Genomic DNA, 18,262 nt, shown 5'->3' on the forward strand with positions numbered 1-18,262 from the left:
ATTATTAGGTATGATTTATATTTGTTGAGTTAATCTGTTACAATGAGGGGAGGGGGTGATTTCTTACAAATGAATGACTCTTGTATTCCATGATGTCTGTATTTACTACACTTAGCATAGTCCCAATATTTACACTGTAATGCAGCTTCAACATAGTACGAGTCATGTATGATAAGTTGTTTTTACCTCCTATGAGCAGAAACAATTACAGTATTCACATCTTCAAAATGTGTAAAGCTTGCTTGAAATAGGTGGTTCTTTATGGCTTCACATTTCATAAATATTGCCAGAAATTTAATTATTGTTGGTTAGTCTAGCTCCCTGGCTACCTTGCACTACTGCTGAAATGAATAAACCGTGAAGTGGACACCAGGTGTATTGAACGCCTGAGTAGGAAGACCTGGAACTTTTAAACCTGAGACTGATTACCCTTCTTTATTTTTCCATAAGACAGTTCAAAAAGTCATGAAAATATTCTATCAGTATTATGTTAGTACAGTACAAAGTTACTGTACATGCAGTAAGGCTCATGTTCTTACTGCATAAGCCTGCAAGTTTTCTATTCCTTCCACATTTCTGTTTGATCTAAATGCAGATATTCCAATTACTTTATAAATTTAAATGGTTTGCTGAATTGTTTGAAATTCCCCAAATGAGGCATGCAAATCTTGATTCAACAAGGTCATGGACCCCATAGCAGTTGTGACCCATACTGTTCCTGCTTGAAGCCAATTAACCTACCAGCATCTTTTGTACTGTGAGAGGGACCTAAGCAGATAATGGAGATATATACAAATGCATAGAGTACTTTCAAACTCTATACAGATAGTGATACCCTATTTCTGCAAAACTTCGGTAACTGTAAATATTGCAACTTTTTTAGCTTAGGCCATAGACTTGCATAAGCCAGAGAAAAGCAACAGACCAACAAGAATATCCGTATTTGTCATAGGTTCTGACACTGCCTGGGTTGCTAATTTACAAATTAGCTTTCCTCCTTAACAACCTTTTACAAATATGACATGCTGATGATCAGGAGGTGTGGTTAGAAACAGCTTTTTAATTCTTCCACAACTGTATGACTGTTAGATGCACTGAGAAAGTTTTTTAAAATGTGTACATTTATCTTATAGAAAGTTATAATTTTTCTGAATTTGTATTGACCTATTGTTACTAAGTTGCTTTAGATGATGACAGTTCTTAGCAATTTTTTCAAATAAATGTTGTGATTTCTTTAGATTTGATGTGGATTTAACAGAATTGCACAGTTGGATGACACGCTCTGAAGCTGTTCTGCAAAGTCCTGAATTTTCAATACTTCGGAAGGAAGGAGACCTCTCAGACCTCACAAAGAAAGTTAAAGTATGTCATTTTTACCTCTGCCACATGATGATGTTTATTTTCATTTTTAGGAGAACTGATTTGTTGTAAATACAGTATATTTTTGCCATAGGCCATAGACAGAGAGAAGCCAGAGAAAAGCAGAAAGCTTCAAGAGGCCAACAGGAATGCCCAAGCTCTTGCTGAACAGATGCTGAATGGTAATTAATGAAAGTTAGTTTGAATACTTGCTTTTCAAATTAATTTACAAATAACTGAAATTGTTATTGTATAAATGTCCACAACAACAACAACATTTAACCGGTGATAACAATTATGGTGGTAGTGGTACATGAAGAAATATGCTCACTGTGGCGAGGTCTACAAGGCACTGGCAGTTACATGCAGATATACACCAAGGCCAAAAGTGTCTGCTTTCTTTTTAAATAATGAAAATGTTATACTTACCTACTCTGTGCAGTGGTTTTACACAGAGCAGCTCCGATCCTTCTCTTCTCAGGGTTCCCCACCGATGCTCATGGCCCCTCCCTCTTGCCGAGTGCCCCCAGAGCAAGCAGCTTGCTATGGGTCACCCAAGCAGGCTTGCTCCTGAGCCACTGCTCTCTGTGTCCATTCGTACACAGAGACATGGCTCAGCCAATGAGGAGGGAGAGTACCCAGAGAGCCGAGGCTCTTGTGCACATCACTGGATCATGATGGGGCTCATGTAAGTATTTGGGGGGGTGGCTTAAAAACACTTAAAAATTAATCACCGTTAAAAACAAGTTAGCAATTGCAGCTCCCATATTTTCCTCATCAAAAGTACACATTAACAACAGTCATATGCTGTGGCTTTTCTTGATAGGATCATTGATCTCTTGATTAAGACGCATGAGATGGAGTGGCTGGTAGTAAAAATGCTGTTGTTTGATAAGCAATACTCTGTACAATACAAGTGAAAAAGTTATTTGCTGATAGTCCAATCCACATAAAACAACACATTAATAAACTGAATGTGAGTTAAATTCAGTTTCCACATTTTTAGGTGAGGTGAAGCTTAGTGGTTGGCAGACATCATCGTGAATTAAAAAAATTATATATATTCAGAACTTTTTTATCACTAGTGACATAACTTTGGACTTGTATTACCCTCACTCATAGGAGCTGATTTACTAAAGTAGATCCTTTTTCCTCAGCAAAGTGCAGATGTAATCACATAAGCCCATTTTTGTGCAAACAAAAATCTATTTTCTACACTTGGATTGGATGCCCTAGGTAGATGCAGGTTTTCTTGGTAAGAATAAAATGTACTTTAGTAAATCACCCTCTATGACTTTTCTTTCTCAGTCTTATCTGTCAAACTCATATAGTTTAGCCCCTGTTGACTGTTTATTTCACTTTAGCTGTGTCTAAAATATTCTAAATAAGTAAAGAAAAATTGTCCCACAGGTTATATTGAGGATACCTGCAAAGAAAGGAAGGATAAAAATCCAATTTGATGGAAATATATGGTTTTTGATGGTGACTAAAAACGACAATGCAATAAAACTGACAGAGATAATATGTCAGTGATACAGTCTGCCAGAGTTATTAGAAAACAAAACTAAGAAAGTCAGCTGTGTTAAAATATATGGCAATATCAATGCATCTAAGTGTCCAATGGTTGTGATTAGAGATGAGCGAATCGAACCAGGCGAACCGGAATTCGAGTCGAATTTCAGGAAATATTCGATTCGCGGCGAAACCGAAATTTTGCCTACTTCGGGTGCGCGAATCGAACATTTCCCGATCAGCCGGCAAAAGTGTCCCTGCAGTGAGCTCCGCTATTTCTGACAGTTCTCTGACAGAAGGAACACATGTTTAGCGGTTGAAACATTGTATCTATTAGTTTACATTTAGGATACAGATGTTTCAACCACTGTTCATGTGAAGAAGCTGTGAGAGAACTGTCAGAAATAGAGGAACTCTGCACATACACTTTTTGCCGGCTTGGAATTATTCTTCTTTTCATCCTACTTCTTCTTCTTCTTCATCTTCATCCTCAGAAGAAGAGGATGAGGATGAAGAAGAAGAAGAAGAAGTAGGATGAAAAGAAGAATAATTCCAAGCCGGCAAAAAGTGTATGTGCAGAGTTCCTCTATTTCTGACAGTTCTCTCACAGCTTCTTCACATGTACAGCGGTTGAAACATCTGTATCCTAAATGGAAACTAATAGATACAATTTGTATCTATTAGTTTCCATTTAGGATACAGATGTTTCAACCGCTGTACATGTGAAGAAGCTGTGAGAGAACTGTCAGAAATAGAGGAACTCTGCACATACACTTTTTGCCGGCTTGGAATTATTCTTCTTTTCATCCTACTTCTTCTTCTTCTTCTTCTTCTTCATCCTCATCCTCATCCTCTTCTTCTGAGGATGAGGATGAAGAAGAAGAAGAAGCAGTAGGATGAAAATAAGAATAATTCCAAGCCGGCAAAAAGTGTATGTGCAGAGTTCCTCTATTCTGCAGATACACTTAGAGGAGCTCTGCACATACACTTTTTGCCTGTTTGGAATTAATCTTATTTTCATCCTACTTCTTCTTCTTCTTCTTCTTCTTTATCCTCATCCTCAGAAGAAGAAGAAGAGGATGAAGAAGAAGAAGAAGAAGAAGAAGAAGAAGAAGTAGGATGAAAATAAGAATAATTGCAAGCCGGCAAAAAGTGTATGTGCAGAGTTCCTCTATTCTGCAGATACACTTAGAGGAGCTCTGCAGATACACTTAGAGGAGCTCTGCACATACACTTTTTGCCGGCTTGGAATTAATCTTATTTTCATCCTACTTCTTCTTCTTCTTCTTCATCCTCATCCTCAGAAGAAGAAGAAGAGGATGAGGATGAGGATGAAGAAGAAGAAGAAGAAGAAGAAGAAGAAGAAGTAGGATGAAAATAAGAATAATTCCAAGCCGGCAAAAAGTGTATGTGCAGAGCTCCTCTAAGTGTATCTGCAGAGCTCCTCTAAGTGTATCTGCAGAATAGAGGAACTCTGCACATACACTTTTTGCCGGAAACCGCTGTATGGAGGGAATGTCCCAGAACTGTCATAAATAGTCTATTTCTGACAGTTCTGGGACATTCACTCCATACAGCGGTTGAAACAGCTGTATGGAGTGAATGTCCCAGAACTGTCAGAAATAGACTATTTATGACAGTTCTGGGACTGTCCTTCCATACAGCGGTTGAAACATTGTATCTATTTTTTTCCATAAATGACATTCTGCAAATACACTTAGAGGAGCGCTGCAGATACACTTTTTGCCGGCTTGGAATTAATCTTATTTTCATCCTACTTCTTCTTCTTCATCCTCATCCTCATAAGAAGAAAAAGAAGAAGTAGGATGAAAATAAGAATAATTCCAAGCCGGCAAAAAGTGTATCTGCAGCGCTCCTCTAAGTGTATCTGCAGAATGTCATTTATGGAAACAAATAGATACAATGTTTCAACCGCTGTATGGAAGGACAGTCCCAGAACTGTCATTAATAGTCTATTTCTGACAGTTCTATGACATTCCCTCCATACAGCGGTTGAAACAGCTGTATGGAGTGAATGTCCCAGAACTGTCAGAAATAGACTATTTATGACAGTTCTGGGACATTCACTCCATACAGCGGTTGAAACATTGTATCTATTTTTTTCCATAAATGACATTCTGCAGATACACTTAGAGGAGCGCTGCAGATACACTTTTTGCCGGCTTGGAATTATTCTTATTTTCATCCTACTTCTTCTTTTTCTTCTTATGAGGATGAGGATGAAGAAGAAGAAGTAGGATGAAAATAAGATTAATTCCAAGCCGGCAAAAAGTGTATCTGCAGCGCTCCTCTAAGTGTATTTGCAGAATGTCATTTATGGAAAAAAATAGATACAATGTTTCAACCGCTGTATGGAAGGACAGTCCCAGAACTGTCATAAATAGTCTATTTCTGACAGTTCTGGGACATTCACTCCATACAGCTGTTTCAACCGCTGTATGGAGTGAATGTCCCAGAACTGTCAGAAATAGACTATTTATGACAGTTCTGGGACAATCACTCCATACAGCTGTTTCAACCGCTGTATGGAGGGAATGTCATGGAACTGTCAGAAATAGACTATTAATGACAGTTCTGGGACTGTCCTTCCATACAGCGGTTGAAACATTGTATGTATTTGTTTCCATAAATGGATCCATTTATGGAAACAAATACATACAATGTTTCAACCGCTGTATGGAAGGACAGTCCCAGAACTGTCAGAAATAGTCTATTTCTGACAGTTCTGGGACATTCACTCCATACAGCTGTTTCAACCGCTGTATGGAGTGAATGTCCCAGAACTGTCAGAAATAGACTATTTATGACAGTTCTGGGACTGTCCTTCCATACAGCGGTTGAAACATTGTATCTATTTTTTTCCATAAATGACATTCTGCAAATACACTTAGAGGAGCGCTGCAGATACACTTTTTGCCGGCTTGGAATTAATCTTATTTTCATCCTACTTCTTCTTCTTCATCCTCATCCTCATCCTCATAAGAAGAAAAAGAAGAAGTAGGATGAAAATAAGAATAATTCCAAGCCGGCAAAAAGTGTATCTGCAGCGCTCCTCTAAGTGTATCTGCAGAATGTCATTTATGGAAAAAAATAGATACAATGTTTCAACCGCTGTATGGAGTGAATGTCCCAGAACTGTCATAAATAGTCTATTTCTGACAGTTCTGGGACATTCACTCCATACAGCTGTTTCAACCGCTGTATGGAGGGAATGTCATGGAACTGTCAGAAATAGACTATTAATGACAGTTCTGGGACTCTGACAGTTCCATGACATTCCCTCCATACAGCGGTTGAAACAGCTGTATGGAGTGAATGTCCCAGAACTGTCAGAAATAGACTATTTCTGACAGTTCTGGGACAATCACTCCATACAGCTGTTTCAACCGCTGTATGGAGGGAATGTCATGGAACTGTCAGAAATAGACTATTAATGACAGTTCTGGGACTGTCCTTCCATACAGCGGTTGAAACATTGTATGTATTTGTTTCCATAAATGGATCCATTTATGGAAACAAATACATACAATGTTTCAACCGCTGTATGGAAGGACAGTCCCAGAACTGTCAGAAATAGTCTATTTCTGACAGTTCTGGGACATTCACTCCATACAGCTGTTTCAACCGCTGTATGGAGGGAATGTCATAGAACTGTCAGAAATAGACTATTAATGACAGTTCTGGGACTGTCCTTCCATACAGCGGTTGAAACATTGTATGTATTTGTTTCCATAAATGGATCCATTTATGGAAACAAATACATACAATGTTTCAACCGCTGTATGGAAGGACAGTCCCAGAACTGTCATTAATAGTCTATTTCTGACAGTTCCATGACATTCCCTCCATACAGCGGTTGAAACAGCTGTATGGAGTGATTGTCCCAGAACTGTCATAAATAGTCAATTTCTGACAGTTCTGGGACATTCACTCCATACAGCGGTTGAAACAGCTGTATGGAGTGAATGTCCCAGAACTGTCAGAAATAGACTATTTATGACAGTTCTGGGACTGTCCTTCCATACAGCGGTTGAAACATTGTATCTATTTTTTTCCATAAATGACATTCTGCAAATACACTTAGAGGAGCGCTGCAGATACACTTTTTGCCGGCTTGGAATTAATCTTATTTTCATCCTACTTCTTCTTCTTCATCCTCATCCTCATCCTCATAAGAAGAAAAAGAAGAAGTAGGATGAAAATAAGAATAATTCCAAGCCGGCAAAAAGTGTATCTGCAGCGCTCCTCTAAGTGTATCTGCAGAATGTCATTTATGGAAAAAAATAGATACAATGTTTCAACCGCTGTATGGAGTGAATGTCCCAGAACTGTCATAAATAGTCTATTTCTGACAGTTCTGGGACATTCACTCCATACAGCTGTTTCAACCGCTGTATGGAGGGAATGTCATGGAACTATCAGAAATAGACTATTAATGACAGTTCTGGGACTCTGACAGTTACATGACATTCCCTCCATACAGCGGTTGAAACAGCTGTATGGAGTGAATGTCCCAGAACTGTCAGAAATAGACTATTTCTGACAGTTCTGGGACAATCACTCCATACAGCTGTTTCAACCGCTGTATGGAGGGAATGTCATGGAACTGTCAGAAATAGACTATTAATGACAGTTCTGGGACTGTCCTTCCATACAGCGGTTGAAACATTGTATGTATTTGTTTCCATAAATGGATCCATTTATGGAAACAAATACATACAATGTTTCAACCGCTGTATGGAAGGACAGTCCCAGAACTGTCATAAATAGTCTATTTCTGACAGTTCTGGGACATTCACTCCATACAGCTGTTTCAACCGCTGTATGGAGGGAATGTCATAGAACTGTCAGAAATAGACTATTAATGACAGTTCTGGGACTGTCCTTCCATACAGCGGTTGAAACATTGTATGTATTTGTTTCCATAAATGGATCCATTTATGGAAACAAATACATACAATGTTTCAACCGCTGCATGGAAGGACAGTCCCAGAACTGTCATTAATAGTCTATTTCTGACAGTTCCATGACATTCCCTCCATACAGCGGTTGAAACAGCTGTATGGAGTGAATGTCCCAGAACTGTCATAAATAGAGAGAAACTGTCACAGAACTGTCCTTCTTCTCATCCTTCTCCTTCTTCTCATCCTTCTTCTCATCCTTCTTCTCATCCTTCTTCTCATCCTTCTCCTTCTTCTCATCCTTCTCCTTCTTCTCATCCTTCTCCTTCTCCTTCTTCTCATCCTTCTCCTTCTCCTTCTTCTCATCCTTCTCCTTCTTCTCATCCTTCTCCTTCTCCTTCTTCTCATCCTTCTCCTTCTCCTTCTTCTCATCCTTCTCCTTCTCCTTCTTCTCATCCTTCTCCTTCTCCTTCTTCTCATCCTTCTCCTTCTCTTTCTTCTCATCCTTCTCCTTCTCCTTCTTCTCATCCTTCTACTTCTCCATCTTCTCATCCTTCTCCTTTTCCTTCTTCTCATCCTTCTCCTTCTGCTTCTCCTTCTCCTTCTTCTCATCCTTCTCCTTCTTCTCATCCTTCTCCTTCTTCTCATCCTTCTCCTTCTCCTTCTTCTCATCCTTCTCCTTCTTCTCATCCTTCTCCTTCTTCTCATCCTTCTCCTTCTTCTCATCCTTCTCCTTCTCCTCATCCTTCTCCTTCTTCTCATCCTTCTCCTTCTTCTCATCCTTCTCCTTCTTCTCATCCTTCTCCTTCTCCTTCTTCTCATCCTTCTCCTTCTTCTCATCCTTCTCCTTCTCCTTCTTCTCATCCTTCTCCTTCTTCTCATCCTTCTCCTTCTCCTCATCCTTCTCCTTCTCCTTCTTCTCATCCTTCTCCTTCTCCTTCTTCTCATCCTTCTCCTTCTTCTCATCCTTCTCCTTCTCCTCATCCTTCTCCTTCTCCTTCTTCTCATCCTTCTCCTTCTCCTTCTTCTCATCCTTCTCCTTCTCCTTCTTCTCATCCTTCTTCTCATCCTTCTCCTTCTTCTCATCCTTCTCCTTCTTCTCATCCTTCTCCTTCTCCTTCTTCTCATCCTTCTCCTTCTCCATCTTCTCATCCTTCTCCTTTTCCTTCTTCTCATCCTTCTCCTTCTGCTTCTCCTTCTCCTTCTCCGTCTTCTCATCCTTCTCCTTCTCATCCTTCTCCTTCTTCTCATCCTTCTCCTTCTTCTCATCCTTCTTCTCATCCTTCTCCTTCTTCTCATCCTTCTCCTTCTTCTCATCCTTCTCCTTCTCCTTCTTCTCATCCTTCTCCTTCTTCTCATCCTTCTTCTCATCCTTCTCCTTCTTCTCATTCTTCTCCTTCTCCTTCTTCTCATCCTTCTCCTTCTCCTTCTTCTCATCCTTCTCCTTCTTCTCATCCTTCTCCTTCTTCTCATCCTTCTCCTTCTCCTTCTTCTCATCCTTCTCCTTCTTCTCATCCTTCTTCTCATCCTTCTCTTTCTTCTCATCCTTCTCCTTCTTCTCATCCTTCTTCTCATCCTTCTCCTTCTTCTCATCCTTCTCCTTCTCCTTCTTCTCATCCTTCTCCTTCTCCTTCTTCTCATCCTTCTCCTTCTCATCCTTCTCTTTCTTCTCATCCTTCTCCTTCTTCTCATCCTTCTCCTTCTCCTTCTTCTCATCCTTCTCCTTCTCCTTCTTCTCATCCTTCTCCTTCTCCTTCTTCTCATCCTTCTCCTTCTCCTTCTTCTCATCCTTCTCCTTCTCCTTCTTCTCATCCTTCTCCTTCTTCTCATCCTTCTCCTTCTCCTTCTCTTTCCTCATCTCCAAGGGCATTTAAATTAAAGGTACAGTGTTCTGCACTAATTTAAAGGCTCTCTGAAGCCTAGAAACCCTTTTTATAAGTCATCTTCGTAGCGAAGAAATTCGCATCGAATCGAATTTCACACTGGAATTCGCCGAATCAGCCGAATCGAATTTTTGAAAAATTCGCTCATCTCTAGTTGTGATTAAAAATATGTATGGAAGATCCAGGCACTTCAACAATTATACAGTTTGCAAAACACATAGATTGCTTTAATTAGTAGTAGAACCATATCTAGGTTATGGAAATGTGAATTCATATTGTTAATAATCAATAAATGAACTCTAAAACTATTCCTCACTGCCTTCTATAGTTGCACCTATTGTAAAACAATTCATCCTCAAAATTCACAGGAAAGGCAGTGAAGTAATTTAGGCCAAGTCCCAACATCTTTTTCCCTCTCTCTAATATTTACAACAGAGCTAGGAGGAAAAGCAATATTAACAGAACTACTGAAAAGCAATTGAATGTGTTTTATACTGTAAATTTTGAGGATCAATTGCTTTTACAGAGATCATTGAGGGCTTGTTTTAGAGCTCATACTGCTTGCTAAGAATGTGTAACTGTTTGAATGTCCACAAACTGACTACAGTTCTGTTTTAGGTAGAGCAGAAACTAGCTTGTCTTTCCCACTGACATCAGTTGTGATAGTAAGGTGCTGTAACTCGTAACCTTAAGGCCCATTTACACTTAAGCTTTCTGTTATGATGAATTAACACAGGTTATGGCATGTGTCAACATGCATTTGATTAAAGCAGCCCATTCATTATGAATAGGCTTCCAACACACTGCAAAAAAGTACATGTCTCTTTTTAACAATACAGCATGACACATCACAGGGTACATGTATTGTGATGCACTGTGAAGCATTCCGCTCTACAATGCATCGGGTGCCATTCACAATTAATGGCACTGCAACACTCTGCACATGGCGTGGGTGCATTACTATGTGTTGTGGTAATGTGTGTTAATGTGCATGTTACCACAATGCATAGGAGTGAATGGGCCCTCAAACATGTACAAATAACTACCATAATCTATCTATTCTATGTAAGGTAATTAAATAATAAATATTTCAGTTAAGATGTGTTGCTCATTGCAATCAATTCCACATTATCCATCAACTCTTTAGATAAGCATGTTTTGAATAATGTTCCCAGTTGTTGGCTACCAATAAAAGTAAATACTCCCCCATGCTCTACTAGACAATTTAATTTTAACAAGATATAGGGAGTCCTTTTATACTTTAGCATCACATCTGCCATACAGTACTTGTAGATAGGCAGATTTTGCTCAAGGCAAGAGCAGTTAAGAATCTGTCCATTCACCCTCCTGGGCTCACCCCAATATGGGCAGCATGAGATACATACTGGTATGTGTATATATATATATATATATATATATATATATATATATATATATATATATAAAATAGCTGGTCAAATGCAGAGATTTTCCAACACATGACATTGAATACTTCCAAAAAAAAAGGTTGTTATGACTTCCTGGTTAACCAACATACTACTTGGTTATCAGAAACAATAACGGAATCAGTCATGTTTGCTGTTTTGAACTATGTAGCTGGCCTTAAAAACTGTGCTGCATCTGAAAAGCCAGAACAAAAAATAATGTTGCCCAATGCTGCCATTTGTATATTTTGTATACCCAAATTTTTGCATATTTGCATGATATTATAATTCAGGGCAACTTGTTTGCCCCTGTATTTATTTGCACCATAGATCTCTGTCTGGCATTATGATCACAATCAAAGGAAGCACTTACAGCCCAAAACCTGTTTCATGCTTCAACAAAATCTTTATCAGAAGTATGTCCCTATCCAAACGCACTGTAAAGGTAGCATACAAACAAAGCAACATTTACATTTTTGAATCTACTTTCTGTGCCAATTAGGGCTTAATGGTTACATGAACTTTAATGTGATATCTCTTAGCATAGAATGTTTTGCCATAGAACTGATGCTATTAACACAAACCCAAAGCCTGTCGACACAGGCCCTAAATTTGCTATAAAATTACAGTGTGCTCTTTTACAGTATATACTGATTTGTTGTGAAGGTCCAGAATTGAATTCACATTACAGCTATCAAAGTAGGGTTTGCAAGAGAAAATATTCATTTTCTGCACTGTAAAAAATCCTGGGTTTCCAGAAAGTTTATGAGTTTCACTATTATTTGCTCTTAATCTTGCAGTTTATCTGCTCATTAAGCTATTTTTCTTACATAAAACTTAATATAACTGTAATATTAAAAATCATATTTTACTCGTGAAGTAAACATACCAGATCGTACAATGCATATCAACATTTAGCCCTGAGATATTCAAGCTTTTGCTATGTAAATAGCTTAGCCACATGAATACTGAATTAGCCTCTTAAATGAGTGGCTGTAAAAATTGAATGTTCTATGAGCAAAGAATAATTAAGTCTTCCCAACATTTGTTTTAGTTATGGTTTCCTTTTAGATGTCATTAATGGTATCATTCTCTGAGTATCGGCATACAAATTGAGGCCATTCTTCTCCAGTTGCACCGGTTTATGGCAAGTGCTCTTGACAGTTCTGCCTGATCAAGTGCCAATTCTAATGTACTAGGAAGGTATGATTAAGGAATATTTACACCTAAAATATTATGCAATCTTGTACAGGGTGCATAAGACGATTAAATGAACATATGCACATTAGGTAATGACACATATTCATTGAGAACAACATGTTTATCAGTTCAATATTTCAACAACAATATTAAATGCATAATGTAACTGGATTATGCTTGCATATTTAGCTACTTATTTTTTGATGCTCCTTGCTAGACTTTCATGATGCGAGGGTGGGGTTGGCACAAACACTTTTTGTAAAGTTAAGGAGAGCCAGAGAAAGAAAACTGTTTATGCTGAGCATCTAGTTTAGAAAATCAACAAATCTACATATTAACAACAAAGTTATTATGCAAGCTATAGAAAAGTTTGATTTAGAATAGAGTGCCTCTCTAAGTAAAAACCTTAATAAGGAAAACATATGCAAATAATGTGATTTAAAGTGACTTTGTCATGGTAAAAAAAATTAACTGCTATAGATATACCTGCAGAAGCCTCCAAAACATTGCTTTTATGGCTGAATACCAGATCATTATGACAGGCAAAGCAAAAACACTTCTGGATAGCAACAGAGTTTTACACTACCTCCTACCCTCTCACATTCTTATAGGCTCATTTATATGATAGACAGTCTAATTTTGGGAGGAGCTTACCAACTAAACAAAGAAAGGGAAAGTAGTCAGAACCACATGGTTGCTTTAATATAACAGAAGGTTACACAATGGCCCAGGAATTCCAACTTACTTTTCTTGTTTAGACAGAGATGTATTGATGTCATTAAAGCACTTTTTCAGCCAAGACTAGCAGTGTAGGCTCACAGGCTGCTGAATGCACAAGGAGCACTTCCTTAGAGAATGCATGCTGTAGGGAACTTTGAGTCTTCAGGAATGGTGGTAGACAGTCCAGCTAGTGGTACTGTAGAAGGCAAGTTAATAAACTGGAAAACAGGAGGGCCCTGCAAGGGGAAACCTGCACTCTTCCTACTGATCTGATACCTAGCTTTAACACTACACCTGCTCTCTGCCTGACCTGCTGAATCCCTAACCTGCTCCCACACTGTGGGGAAATCATGCAGAAAATGCTATTTAATACTTTTGTGTCAAGATGGCTGCCCACATCTTGTGGGCTTTCAACATCCAATAGATGTTACTGACCTTCCCAATATGGCTTGCCTGGAGCCCAGGAAAGGAGAAAAGTTATGCTCCCTGTGAGTTTCTGTGAGCCTGAATAAGAAACACAGCACCTGTTTAGTTGGTAGACAACTTTAACTTACCTCATAATTGATCAATGAGAATATGCAGGAGACAGGAAGTATTCTAGCTTGGCTCGACACATACTAAGTTACTCTGGTTTAGTCTTGAATCCTCTGTGGATCTGTTATCATATATAAAATCTCTGTTGTCTCTGAAGGAAGGCATTTTTCTGATCAATTTCAGTGTGCAAGTAATAGGCCCAAATAGGAGAAGTTGTTTTCTTCTTAATGTTGCGATTTGTTCTACCCTTAATTTTCTTCTTAATGTTGTGATTTGTTCTACCCTTAATTTAATGGAATCAATGGCTTTTGCTCCAGGTTTTAACATTGATTAATTTGGTTGTTGTACACCAAAGTGTTCCACAAAGTTCTTTCTTTATTTAGTTCCATTATTACAAAATTTGCAAACATCACATTCTTATTGTATCAGTACAATACAAATACTAGCTGGTCAAACTCCCTTTAAAGTAAAACTAAAGCAACATTTTTTTTATTTTGTATACAATAAGAAACGGTTATAAAACCTGTCCAATTTTTTTCACCACCTATGTGCATTTGAAGAAATTTCCCTTCACTTCCTGTCTCATAGCCAATTAGGAAATCAGAAAAAATGGCCCCAAAGTAAGAGAATCTCTGGTTGTCCCCATAGTCATTAGAACCCATTCGAAGAGTGCCCCTATATTACTGTTTTGGGGAGAGCACAAAATGTGGGATTTTCTTTTACTTTCACTTTTGGTGATAATGGTAACCAGGACATATAGAGTTCACTTTCCACTCTATGCAAAACTAAAAACAGTTTTCCTTCAGTTATACATAATTAACCTTTCTGTACTGCGCTTGCAGTTCTTTATTATCAGCACTGTCTGCCATAAGAAAGGATTAAAAATCTAGAAACCACCCTCCTGCATTGTATTTTAATGAGGGATAGTGTGGGGGCAAAGGCACGTGAGACTGTCCAAACATTCTTCGAATCAGCCATGATACTTTGCCCTTAGAAACATCTAGTAAGTAAGACATATTTTATATAAGGTATGCTGTGTGAATAGGAACATGTAACAAACATATAGTGGGATTTTTTTCAAATTTAACACAAAAGTGGAAGTACGCTTTAAGAAAATCCTCTCCACTGCTGTAATTGATGCCTTGATTATAGTACCTATGGACAACTAAGTACAGTATTTAGTTTCAGCTGTGATGGTCTTTTTCAATTGCTAGCTCAGTTCTTGCATAGATCTTTTGTCAGTACACCTTGATTAAGGTTCTGGGCTGTGCAATTCTTCTATAAAAAAGTTCTTCTTCTGAGTGGTCCTCTTTGGATCGATTCTACTTAGATACTTTTTATCTAGAATGCTACTGGTGGCAAAAACATTCAAAAGAAGCCTAGGGCACATTATGCACAATAATCACATTCTCAGAGCAACTTTCTTCTGCATAAGGGCACCCCCACTTGCCAAAGAAGGGAGATATTGGTTATCGTTTTATGGATGATTACACATCTTGCATCTGCAATGCTTGGATTCAGGACAAATTTTTGAGGGCTACAAAGTGACGTTTTGCTTCTTACCTCTTTGATTTTCACTTCAGTTTTTTCTTTGTCAGCACACTTTTGCAGATCTCACTAGAGCCCTCTTTAGTCTTCTGTATCTATATGTCATTGACTCAACAACACAGTTTCTAGGATTTTTCTCTTCTAGCTTATTTATCATTCCCATACCTAAAGGGGATTTGCACCCCATCTTGGATTTCAAACCATTGACATACATTCTAGTTAATAAACTACAGTGATAATACACCAGATCTGGCTTTGCCTCCTTGCACCAGGAAGACTTTCTGGCTTTGTTGAGTTCAAGTACCTGCATTTCCCCATTTTTCCAGTGCATCAACATTTTATTGAATTTAATGTGGGTCTCCTACACTATCAGTTTTTGGTCTTACTTTGTAGCCGTTTGTATGCAACTCCAAGGTGCTGGTCCCAGTTTTATCTCTTCTTTTCAAGGAACATTCAGTGCTGAAACATTCATTTGGAGTGAAGGACTAAGGTTATCCTTAGTCTGATGGCTCAGGAATCTGGCTTCAGAGCCATGAAAATCTGGTAGATCCTCATGACTAATGCCATCCTGTTGGACTGGGGACAAATCATGAGCACCCTATAGATGAAGGGGACTGGGCTATTGATGTCTCTTCTACTTATCAACATCCTGGAACTTTAAGAAATTTGGCTGTCTCTACAGTGTTATCAGAACAATATATTCAGAATATCAAATGTTACTGTGCCTTTAAGTTAATGTGCAAATAACTGCATAAATGAAAAAAAAACCTAAAACTATATATGCAACTGAAAAAATTTAAATATATCACCTTGAGTGCTTCACCATCGACATAATCAGAAGCCTCTTGCCAAACATCCATCACCCCTAGCGCCTGAGGTCATGAGTGCGTATGGATATAAAACAGCAGAACCACCTCTGAATCAATCCAGATAGAAACCACAGCTGAACACCTCTTAAGTTATTAAGCTAATAAAGGGGGGAAGAATAGATAATGTACACAGCATAATCCTGTATAGAATCAATTGATTTATTAGGTGCTAGACGGTACTAGATAAGTGCATGTTGGAAATTTGTGTTTCGTTTTTGGATGCATTAGTTAAATGAAGAGTTTGTTTTAGAATGCATTTGTCAATGAACCAATTTATTTTTGGAATTTGTGTTGTATCTTCGACTTTCATTTTGTTTCATTCGGTATAGCGCTGGTTGTTAACAACCATGACTTATCTGCTATCAGCCAGATTCCCCACTCTCAGCAGAATGTAGACAAAACAATGCTGATTTAAAAAATTAACCCCTTTGGGTCTCATATGGATTTTAAGGGTAACCCACACCAATTTAAACAAAATAAAACGGCATGAGGTCCCCTCCAAAATCCATACCAGAGCCTCAGGTCTGGTATGGGTTTTAAGGGTAACTCCATGCCAAAATTAAAAAAAAAATCCTGCCACTCTCTGAACATGTCCTCTACCATGTCCCACCACATGCTGAATGACAAGTAAACATTGAGTGGGGGCATCTTGTGAAATCACCAGATGGCCCCCCCGCATGTTTCCCTGTCATTTGAGCAGCATCCCGTAACCTGTCACTCATTAAATGATAGGTAAATATGGGGGCAGGGTTATCTGGAGATGTCACCAGATGACCCCGCCCTCATTTTTACTTGTGAGTCGGTGTGTGATGGTAGCGGATGTATTTGGCGAGTTTTTTTCTCCACGCGGGTCAGCGGCCAGCATTCATTGTGATTGACGTTTTCTACTTCAGGGGATACTTATTTTGGGAGGCTTAATAAAGAACTTTGTCAAAAGCTGTGTATATGTTTCTTTTACTATTGACACTTTTTTGGTGAAGGAGTGAGGGTACTATGTACCCCATACTCGTTCACATGGAATCGGTGGGATTTGGGGGCTCCCTTGATTTGGGGGCTCCCTGCCAACAGATCCCCACAACCACTGCACAGGGTTGTGGGGAAGAGGCCCTTGTCCCCATTAACATGGCCTCCCCCAAAACACCCCCATGTTGAGGATATATGACCTGGTATAGTTATTTATATGATTTTATTTAGTACTTAGTTTAACACTTTCACAATAGGTGGCTTCCTTGGCAAACATACAACTGTACACCCAGAGGTGTTCCTGGACCTGTGTCACAGATAGGGAGCACAGGATGTGTAGCTCCTCGCCTCCAGGTTCAACATGAAACTGGAGAGGTTTGTATCCAGGTAAAGGGAGCCTTGAGTGGAAATATTGGATACTTTAGTGGCTCTATGTGATCAGTACACCCTGACTGATGCCTTTCCCTTATTTGAAACATCTTCCTCATCTGCTTTGCAGGATTGAGATGGAGGGCATTCTAATAGTCCAGTGCACTGGACTGCCCAAGTGAATGTGGTGTGCTGACTTGGTACAACATCTAACAGACTCTTTATGATCGCTGCCAGATGATCAGGTTCTTCTATCTCCAGGGCGCCGATTTTCCACCCTGCTTTACAGCCACTGGCTTTAACAGCATAGCTGTTTAAACCCAGTTGTTGTGAGCTAGGGACATATTGGAATTTGTAATTCCTATCATAGTACCAGCTAGGGAGACTACTTCCTGCATGGTCTAACATCAAATATGGAAGGGATACTACACTTGGTATGAGTGTCTGGGCTTTTGCCCTAGGAGTTTTTATGTGGGATAAATCTTCCTACAGTTGGGTGAAGTTTAGTTTTTGCAGCAATTTCACCTACTATATTTATGTCCTGTCTATCTTGTTTCAAAGACTATTGGCTTTTTACTCCTTGGTTTTGTTCTTTAGTATGAGGATCCTCCCATGTAACTCCTCCTGATCATTCCATTTTGACCTCCTTGGATCTGAAACTGGTTCTGTCAGTATTTAAAAAAAAAAACTCTATTTGAACCTGTTAGAAACATTGTTCTCTCTACTAAGGTGGGATTTTTTTGTAGCAATCGCCTCTGTGAGGCAAGTGTCTCAACAGTGTACTTATCATATTAAGACCAATTAGAATAATAATGTAGCAAACATTTTGTCAACAGACATGGCTCTAGAATTAAAATGCTAATTGAGAGGACTGACAACTTAATTCTGGGAAGTGTTTGTTTCTCTCTGTTGGATCTTTATTTAAAAAAAATACCTCACAAATTGGATGTAACTGATTG

General features: G+C 38.8%; 1 protein-coding gene across 1 annotated transcript in view; it reads left to right on the forward strand.

Annotated features, from left to right (window-relative positions):
* The window catches only part of DMD (dystrophin), a 2,676,943-nt gene that overhangs the window by 734,147 nt on the left and 1,924,534 nt on the right, over positions 1 to 18,262 (forward strand). The window contains exons 17-18 of the mRNA XM_089653005.1: positions 1,239 to 1,362; positions 1,454 to 1,541. Of these exons, the coding sequence (XP_089509131.1) occupies positions 1,239 to 1,362; positions 1,454 to 1,541 (212 nt within the window). The remainder of the gene's footprint in view (positions 1 to 1,238; positions 1,363 to 1,453; positions 1,542 to 18,262) is intronic.

This window comes from Staurois parvus, unplaced genomic scaffold (genome assembly GCF_062004578.1).
Source record: "Staurois parvus isolate SC_StPar_1 unplaced genomic scaffold, SC_StPar_1.0 ptg000696l, whole genome shotgun sequence".
In the NCBI taxonomy this organism is placed as follows: domain Eukaryota; kingdom Metazoa; phylum Chordata; class Amphibia; order Anura; family Ranidae; genus Staurois; species Staurois parvus.